The sequence below is a fragment of the Psammomys obesus genome, unplaced genomic scaffold (genome assembly GCF_907164565.1).
Source record: "Psammomys obesus unplaced genomic scaffold, mPsaObe1.curated_primary_1811, whole genome shotgun sequence".
Taxonomy (NCBI): Eukaryota; Metazoa; Chordata; class Mammalia; order Rodentia; family Muridae; genus Psammomys; species Psammomys obesus.
In genome coordinates this window covers 42,082,480-42,092,145 of record NW_026585504.1, presented here as the reverse complement: position 1 = coordinate 42,092,145, position 9,666 = coordinate 42,082,480, and the positions used below count along the sequence as shown (strand labels likewise).

Below are 9,666 nucleotides of genomic sequence, written 5' to 3'. Positions count from 1 at the left end.
TGTGTGTGTGTGTGTGTGTGTGTGTGTGTGTGTGTGTGTGTGTGTTACTAGGGTCAGATAGAAGGGGAGAAGGACCTCCCCTATCATGGGACTAGGGGAGGGGCATAGGAGAAGACAGAGGAAGGGTGGGACTGGGAGGAGATGAGAGAGGGGGTCACAGCTGGGATACAAATTGAATAAATTATAATAAATAATAAAAAGAAAAAAATTGTGTGTGTCTCTGTGTATGTGTATTAATCATACACCAAGCACAGATTCTCTACCATGACCACCCAGCCTCTACTGGGCCTGGTCATCTCCTGTTTCCCAGTGACACTTTCTTGTTGAATCCAGAACACCAAGGCTATTCCAGCATCCTCAGAGCCTTTTGTACTTGCTTGTCCTCCTACGCCCACCACATGACACTCTACTCTCATCTGGTTACTTCTTGACCACAGGTCTGGTCCTATTTCCTCAGTGACTTCTGACTAACTTATCTTGCTCATATGGCATCACTAGTATGTCATTGCCATTAAATGCTTGTTTACTGGATCTCTTCTCTAGAATACAAACTCCATGAGAACAGACTGTCTTGACCACCTTTGTATTCCTTGTGTTGTCAAAATAGTACCTGGAATGGGGTAAGTGCTCTGTATTTGTTGGATGAATACTAATGTTACCTTTCTTTTCCCCTGCCCAGAGGTGATTGTGGCCTTGGCTGTCTGTGGCTCCATCCTCTTCCTTCTAATAGTGTTGCTCCTCACTGTCCTCTTCCGGATGCAGGCCCAGCCTCCTGGCTATCACCATGTTGCAGACAGGGAAGACCATGCTTGACAACCTCTCAGTCCTCTTCCCTCTCTCCTATGGGAGGCAGCTGAGTCCTTGCTCCTGACTATTGCTGATCCCAGCCCATGGACAGGGTATCCTGGGTTTAGCCTCCCTGATTACCTAAGCCCAAATGAATGAGTGAGGTTGGGCTGGCCATATGACACCTGTGACTACACGCCTGATGTTTACCATGTACTATGTTGGATTCTGGCTTCTCCAAACAGGATTTGCCTCTTCTATACTTCCTAATGACTTGGGATACAGACAAGCATTCAGGTTTTACTCAGGACCTGGAATTAAAAACCAAAAAACAAAAACCTGAAGAACCCGGTACTCGATCTGCCTTGCTCTTCCACCAAGCCTTGCTCTTTGTCTTCTAGCAAATAGCGTGGAGGACATTGTCCCTTGGTACTTTTTTTAGACGCAAAAGTATGGGAGTATAAACTATGGCTATCAAGAAACTGGATCACCCAACAGCAAAGTTTCCCTCTGGCTGAGGCTACTGTAAGTGTCAACTTTTGTCTTGAGCAGCTGCCTCAGGCAGGTTTGAAAATATTTATATTGTACCTGGATGACAGGCATGAAACACACGGAATCATGAAGTGACTTTCCCTCATCTGGGCTGGGCTCTTCAGATGGTTAACTGGACACCTGACTGTGGCCCAAAATAGGGCTGAAGTAGCTCTGAGGAAATGAAGGTTTTGACTGTGAGTGCTGGTTCTGTGCTTTTTTCCTTCCCCATTTCTGACACCCAAGGAGCACACTTATCAGGTCAGTACTAGGTCTACCCAGAAACTCAGTTGGGCTTTTGGGTTTCTTAGTTGGTATACAAAGGATCAAAGAATATGCTTTTATTGGCCATATCAAGACTGAATACAAATTTTAAAAAATTCCCTGGTTATTCTACCATACATCAGAAAAAAAGAAAAGTACCTTGGCTCTAGCATAAACTGGGTTCCAGACTAGACATAGCAGGGACTCTGAGGGCAGCTGGTTTACTCTTCCATCTCTGGAGCAGAATCTAGAGCAGTAACGTGCCAGTGCCCTAACCCCACAGTAGCCCATGCCAACTACAACCCTAAGGGTGGGCACTTCTGGTCTATTTACAAGTAGTTGCCTCTTCCCACAGAACTTGTTCCTATTCATGGGGTACAGGTGGTGCTGTCCCACACCTTCATTCTCTTTCATGATCTTGGTGTGATTCAGCTTCCTCTTGGCTCCAAATGAGAACATGATAACCTAGAAGAAGCAAGAAGTCTGGCTGATACCTTGTTATTGGTCTCAGAGCTTGGGGCTGTCATGGGGAACTAGCAGACTGGATAGTAGTCTGATATTGCCGTGACCAACATAAAGCCAAATGGGTGACCTAGGCCAGAGACCACTGTCCCCTAGATATCTTTTTTGCCTACTACCGTGGGATGAATAGGACAGGACTAAGGTGAATTTAGCTTCTACTGAAACCTAGGGCTAGGGTCAGGCTTAGGTTGAGGTAGTTGTTTCTACTCACCCATAGAAGAGGCCAGTGTGTCCCCCATAGGATTGAACTCATTGAGCTGCAAAGGTAACAGTATCAGTGAGAAGCTGGGTTAAAGGCAGTACAGAGGCAAAAGGACACATGGGGACTAATTCTGATCAGAAAGGTAGTGTGACTCCCTGCTTCCTCCCATCAGTGAGGGTCCAAGTCTCACCGAAGTGATACCGGAATATCCTGGATCATAGAGCTGACACATCATCTTCCCCGAGCTTCCGTCAAACATATCTACTGTCCTTAGTTCATAGGGAACACAACTTTTGAGATGAGGATCTGGGTATCGGCCCACAACAATGAGGTTGTGCCGTGGATGCCAGGTCGCCTAGGAAATGGAGAGGCTGGTCAGAGAGACGTCAGCATTCTCAAAGCCAGGGGAGACGGCTCAGTTGGTAATGGGCTTGCCACACAAGTGGGCCAGAGTTTGGATCCCCAGCACCCATATAAAAATCTCATCATGATGCACCTGCAATCACAGTTGGGAAGTGGAGACAGGATACCTAGAACTTGCCAGCTATCTAGTCCAGCCAAATCAGTGATTTTCGGGTTCCGTGAGAAACCATGTCTCAAAAATAAGGTGGAAAACAATTGAGGAAGACACCTCACTTCTAGCCTGTACACATAAAGGTATTCTTTAGGGCTGTCTGTGATATGCTGTGACAGAGCACTTACATCGCATACGCAAGGCTGTGGGTTTGAGCCCAGTATATCACAGACAGGCCAACCTGGTCTACAGAGGGAGATCCTGGACAGCCAGGCCTATCCAGAGAAACTCTACCTTGAAAAAACAAACAGGCAAATACAAGTCTGAACAAGACTGACATGAAAAAATTTGTTAAGAGCCGGAGGTGTTCAGTGCTATTGCTCTTACCTACCATGCACAAGGGTGCAGTCCCCAGAACTGCAAAAGACAAAACACTCAGGTTGGTATCACCTTAAGAAAAGCTAGAGAGCTGGCTCATGGTTAAGAGCATGTGCTGTTCTTATGGAGGAACTTGGGTTCAATTCCTATTACATGGTAGCTCACAGCTGTCTATAACTCCACTTCCAGGTAACCCAGTGCACTCTTCTGGATTATACACACAATGTTTATGTGTGGGTATATTATATATATAATTTTTTATATATACATATGTGTCTGTATATGTATTTTTTTTCTCAAAGATTTTAACCACTAATAGGCCAGGAAGAGCCCAGTACTGCATGCATATAAGACAAACATGAGGGCTGGCTAAATGACTCAGCAGATAAAGGCATCTGATACCAACCAAGCCTGATAATCTGAGTTTGATCCCCAGGGACCATGTGGTGGGAGGGGAAAACCAATTCTGACCACTGTGACATCAGTATACGGGCATACACACAAAACTAATAAATAAAGGTGTTTTTAATTTTTAAAAGATTTCTTTGTGTAGCCCTGGCTGTCCTGGAACTCACTTTGTAGACTAGTCTGTCCTTGAACTGTGAGGCATCTTCCTGCCTCAGGGATTAAAGGCCTGTGCCACCACACCCAACTTTTAAAGGTTTTTATTTTAAGAATTCACAGAAAATTACAAGGAAGTTTTTCAGTTTCATGTATATTGACATGCAATTGTTATATATTTTTTAAGAAGAGCAAACAAACAGAATTTATTGGAAAAACAAAAACAACCACAACTCCCTACTCTTGGGGCAAAGGCTCTGTTGACTTCAAGGTGAGCCTGGTTTATATAGAGAATTCAGGCTAGCCAGGACTACATAATAAGACCCTGTCTCAAAAGAAAAAAAAAAAAATTAAGTTACCTCCCAATATCTAGGAGGGGACTTGAAAATGAGTTGCCCTCCATTACAAATGTTTGCTTTCCTGATAGTCTCCTCCTTCTGCTAAGATTTATTTATTTATATATTTATTTACTTTTACTTTTGGATAGTGTCTCACTCTATATACTCCTGGATGTTCTGGAACTTGCTAGATCTAGATGGCCTCAAACTACTGGCATTAAAGGTGTACATCACCACCACCTGGGGAAGATTTATTTATTTTTATTTTATGTGTGTGTGTGTGTTTTGCTTTCATGTACATAAGTGTACCTGATACCTGAAGAAGCCAGAACAGGGCACTGGATCACCTGCAGTGGAGTTGTAGACAGTTGTGTTACCAGGTAGGTTCAAGAAATGGAACCCAGGTCCCTCTGGAAGGTCAGCCAATGCTCTTAACCACTGAACCATCTCTCTAGCTTCTCTCTTGGTTTTTCTTAAGGTGATACCAAGGGGGGCATTTTTGTTTTGTTGTTTTTTTTGCAATTCTGGGGACTGAACAGCTCTGGTTCTTAATAAATTTTTTCATATCGGCCTTGTTCAGACTTCTTTATTGTTTTTGTTGTTTTGTTTTTCAAGACAGGGTTTCTCTGTGTAGTCCTGACTGTCCTGGAACTTCCTCTTAAGACCAGGCTGGCTTCAAACTCAAGAGATCTGCCTGCCTGTGTTTCCTGAGTGCTGAGATTGAAGATGTACATCACCACTGCCAGGCAGCCTTGTTCATGTCCTTTTGTGTGCATGGGACAGTATTTCAATATGTAGTCATGGCTGGCCTTATTATTAGGTTTAATTTGAAGTATGTGGGATACTAAGTTGTTATTAAGTACTTACCAAGGGCTAGGCATGGTGTCAAGTATTTTATGTATCCTGACTCATACTCACAAAACCCTCCCAGTTAGATATTATTTCCTCTTACAGATGAAACAGAGGTCTAAATTGAGAAACTAAGGGTCTTACTTCTATTAGGAACCACTTAAACCTACAAGACAACCCAAGAAGGTTAGTTTAGTTTATAGGTCAACTGCACATAGCTGAAACAGGGAGGGTAGAACAAAGGACCAAGGTCATAGAAAATGTGCACAGTAAGATCAATGTGGGGCTGAAAGCTTAAAGAATTAGCTTATAAGATGTACTAAGAAAACTTAGTGGTTGTTTAGTATAGATGGTAGCTCATGCCTTCAATAACAAGCGCTTGAGAGGCAGAGGCAGATGATCTCTGTTAGGTCAAGACTAACTTGGTCTACCTAGCAAGTTCTAGGCTAGCCAGAACTACATAGTAGGACCCTATCTCAAAAGAGAGACACAACAGAAATGGGATAAAAGGAACAGATAAAGCCAAAGGATTATGAGACCTTTTTTGTCCCCCACTGAAAGATAGCATTTGTGACTGTAGGCTGCATATGTGACCCTCCACCAGCTTGGAAAGATCTGGCCCATTTTTGTAATCACAGACTCCTTCCTGTAGCCACTCACCTTGATGGGTGTGAGGTGCTGAAAATGACGGTGAGGGTGGGAGATCAGGCTCAGGGGGAGATCCCACTGGGAGGCAGAGTAAACCCGAATCTCATTGTTCTGGTCAGTGGTCAGGAGCCGAGCTCCATCTGGGCTAAAATAGGCTGACAAAGGGAAAAGTCCTTAAGCTGGAGGAACCCTCAGCCCCTGGCATCCTGACCTTCCCTTCTAGGTAAAGGTAGGAGATGTCAATCTGGACTATGAACAAAAATATTATAGATATTACACAGACAAAGGAGCAGCCGGAACCAGAAAGCGGGCCTAGCCATCAACATAGTAGATGTGGTAAGGGTGGGGAAAAGGATTGACCTGGTGGCTGGTGGTGAGAAAGGCAGGGTCAGTAGGAAGGATGGGGTGTGGGATGTCACACCTGCATTGACAGGATGCCTGTGAGGCAGTGAGTAGAGGAAGCTGTCTTTCCCTTTAATTTGGCGCAGGTCCCAAATTTTCACTGTTTGATCTATGGAGGCAGTGGCCAGAAGCCAATCACAGCAGGGATTCAGGGCCACGTGGGCTACTTTCTTTTTGTGCATTCTGAGGTTCCAGAGCTGCCGAGAAAGGTTTGGTTTAGGTGGAGACATAGAATCAAACAGTGGTAAGGGGGTGGGAGTGGGCCACAGAGTACCTACCTCCTTGCCATTTGTGTTCATCACGACCACATGTCCCAGATTGTCTCCTGTAACCAACACTTTGCTCTTGGCAGAAACATCAAGGCTGCAATACCAGACCCTAAAGGGAGAGAGAGTGCTGTAAGACTCTTCAAGACTGAGATAGGTCTGTTAGTTACTGTTGCAGCTCCAGCATCTAACAGGCATTCAATACATATTTGTTGAATCAATGAGTAACTGCCTTGCTGTAAATTTCCAGTGAAGAGCACTTGGCCTCGTTTACCATGCAGAAAGAGAGGTGAGGTTGACAGAACTCAGAAATTTGTCTAGTTTTTGCTGGGCCTAGAATCCTCAGGTGGTCCCTGAAAGCTCGGAGCAGCAAAGCAAACCCAAAGGCTGACTTGCTTCCCACAGCCCAGGTTCTGGAGAGGCCTTATTTACTGTTCTGATGTGCATCATGCTTTACTCTTGGGGCAAAGGAGACGACAAACCAAATAGAAACTGTGCAGCTCTGCTCCTCACAGCTTGCAAGAAGTGAACATCTGCCCCTCTGATCATTTAAGGAAAAATCAAATACAACTAGAAACCTTTGCTCTTGAAAACTATGGGAGAAAAAGAGATCCAGAAGAGGGTATTTCAAGGATCCTGGTTCATGGCCAGGAGAATGCCAAGCCCATCCATTCCCCTCTCCTGGAGTGTGCTCTCAGCCTTGTGGGGCAGCTCAGAATAACACCCTAGCTGGTTAGACCCACCGCATAGCCTCACATTCATCATTCCTTACCTTAGCAGAATTGTGTCTCTGGCTAGAAATCAAAGTAATTTCTCCAGCCACTTGCTCTTAAGAGAAGATTCTTCTACCTATTAACATTTCCACCAAGAAAACAGTAAGGCCATTACATAGGAAATGGAGGGCAATAAAATTGCATTTCCCTCCCTTCTTCCTTTTTCTTAAGACAGGCCCTCACTATATAGTCCTGGCTGGCCTAGTACTATGTAGAACAGGCTGGCCTTGAACTCATAGCAATCCACCAGCCTCTGCCTCTCAAGTGTTGACATTAAAGGTGTGTACCACCACACATGGCGAAAATTCAGTTAATTCCTGCTCTACTCTGTAAATGCCTTTCTAAGCAAATACCAAATTTACTTATCCTGTGAAAGTATAGGTCTAGTTTAATATAGACATGACTTACAGAAGTGATTAAGCCCTTCCCTCAAAGACAAGAGCTGAGGATCCAGAACACCTTTCTAGGGCAATGACCCACTTGGACCAAAGTCAGAACAGCCAGAGAATAAGGAAGAAAAGGAATGGTGCAAAGTGGCCAATACCTCCATCTTCTCTGTGCGAGGCCTGAGTAAAAGAAATGGGACTGGGTATGTTCTCAGCAAAACTGCATCTACAGCTTAAAAGGCATTTCCTAACTAGTTAAACTACTCACTTGCAAGACATTGCGCTGGTATAAACTCGGAGAACTTTGCCTTTAATATCCTGAAGTTTGGTTGTTCCCTCCATTGAGGAGGTAAAAAACTGGTTGGTATTGTGATGGTTAAACTTCAGCCCAGTGATGCTTCCTCCAGCTCCAATCTAACATGAGGAGGAAAAAAGCCAGTGAGTAATGATGGGCCAGATGTAAGCAACCAGGCCTGGGTACACAGTACTCAGAGAGAAACCCCAAGGCCAGCTTAGGATCTGACATTAGAATACTCTTTATTTTTTAAGGCTTTACTTTGACTGTTATATTTTTAATTCAGAGGTAGTAAATATGGCTGGTTCTGGTACACAGTTCTATGAATTTCAACACACGCAGATATTTGAATAGCCTAGCCATGCCCAAAATTAAGATGCAGAACATTTTAACTCCATAAAAACTCCCTTATGCTCTCCTACTTTATCACATTTTCCCCCTTACATTCAACTCTTGGAAACCACATTGTGCTCTTTTTAGAAGAGCTTCTTCAGCTCAGAAAAGTGGTGGGGTTTGGAGGGAAGGAAACAATCTGTGTTCTTTCCTAGGCTTCCAGACATTTTAGGGAGTGATGACACAACTGTGATGAACCTGGAGGTACAGCAAGTGTTGAACACTTGCCTAGTATGCACAAGATCCTGAGTTTGACCCCCAACTACACACACACACCCCACAAAAGGGGAGAAGAGTAACACCTATGGCATAATCTTATTAAATGCTTATTATAGAAGCTAGGGAGGTGGCTTAATGGTTAAAATCACCTATTGCTGTTCTAGACGACTAGGGTTCAGTTCCTAACATCCCCATAATATGGCTCAGATTGCCTATAACTCCCACTCCAGAGGTATCCCTCTTCTGGTTTCCACAGGGTGAAAACACACACACACACACACACACACACACACACACACACACACCTACACCTATGTATGTTGTACACGAATAAATAAATAATAAAATATGTTGGATAGTGGTAGTACACAACTTAAATTCCAGTACTTGGGAGGCAGAGGCAGGTGGATCTCTGTGAGTTTGAGGCCAGCCTGGTCTACAGAGTGAGTTCCAGGACAGCCAAAGCTACACAGAGAAACCCTGTCTTGAAAAACCAATAAACAAACAAAATTTTTTAAAAAACAAGCCAGGCTTGGGAGAACATGCCTTTAATGCCAGTACTTGGGAGGCAGAGACAGGCAGATCTCTGTGAGTTCAAGGCCTGCCTGGTTTACATAGTGAGCTCTAGGACTATAGTTCCCAGACTAATAAACTGTCTCATATAAATAAAATAACAAATACGATGCTGAAGCTAGGCAGTAGTAGTACACACCTTTAATCCCAGCATTCAGGAGGCAGAGGCAGAGGCAGGCAGATCTCTTTGTGTGTTCAAGCCTGGTCTACAAAGCAGGTTCCAGGACTGTTATACAGACTGTTATACAGTTCCAGGACTCTGTATACAGCCAGGGCTGTTATACAGAGAAAACCTGTCTTGAAACAAAACCACCAAAAAAGTAAAGAAGAAAAAGAAAAAAGAGCTGATCATATCAGGCACTGTTAAGAACTTGGCACCTACATGAGATCCTTTTCCACTTCCTTCTTACATTGCTACAATCCAGCCTCTAAGCTTGAACAAGTTTACCAATTTAACAAGCACTTAACTGACTTAACATATTGGCATGCCCTATTTTTTTGTTTGTTTGTTTAGTTTTCTTTTTCTTTTCTCAAGATGTGTGTAGCCCTGGCTGGTTTCAAACTCACAGAGATCTGCCTACCCAGAGCTGAGGGTAAAGGAATGTGCCACCTCTCCCAGATGTAAGGATGTTTTAACCATTCCACTGTCTGCTAAACCTCTGTTGCTAGTAAGATACTGCTCCTACTAGTTGATTGGGTTTAACTCTTTCTTTCTTTCTTTCTTTCTTTCTTTCTTTCTTTCTTTCTTTCTTTCTTTCTTTCTTTC

The 9,666-nt window shown here is 43.8% G+C and overlaps 2 protein-coding genes across 3 annotated transcripts in view; one reads left to right on the top strand and one right to left on the bottom strand.

Moving 5' to 3' along the window:
• The window catches only part of Acp2 (acid phosphatase 2, lysosomal), an 8,708-nt gene extending 7,190 nt beyond the window's left edge, over positions 1-1,518 (top strand). Inside the window, exon 11 of the mRNA XM_055600813.1 lies at positions 680-1,518. Within this exon, the coding sequence (XP_055456788.1) occupies positions 680-813 (134 nt within the window). The 3' untranslated portion in view covers positions 814-1,518. The remainder of the gene's footprint in view (positions 1-679) is intronic.
• Positions 1,519-1,643: 125 nt separating this feature from the next.
• Ddb2 (damage specific DNA binding protein 2) overlaps positions 1,644-9,666 on the bottom strand; it is a 25,184-nt gene continuing 17,161 nt past the window's right edge. For both annotated transcript variants that reach the window (XM_055600797.1, XM_055600803.1), the window contains exons 4-10: positions 7,689-7,834; positions 6,274-6,373; positions 6,015-6,192; positions 5,606-5,748; positions 2,496-2,660; positions 2,315-2,360; positions 1,644-2,046 (exon numbers count right to left, since the gene is read on the bottom strand). In XM_055600797.1, coding sequence (XP_055456772.1) covers positions 1,982-2,046; positions 2,315-2,360; positions 2,496-2,660; positions 5,606-5,748; positions 6,015-6,192; positions 6,274-6,373; positions 7,689-7,834 — 843 coding nt within the window. In that variant the 3' untranslated portion in view covers positions 1,644-1,981. The remainder of the gene's footprint in view (positions 2,047-2,314; positions 2,361-2,495; positions 2,661-5,605; positions 5,749-6,014; positions 6,193-6,273; positions 6,374-7,688; positions 7,835-9,666) is intronic.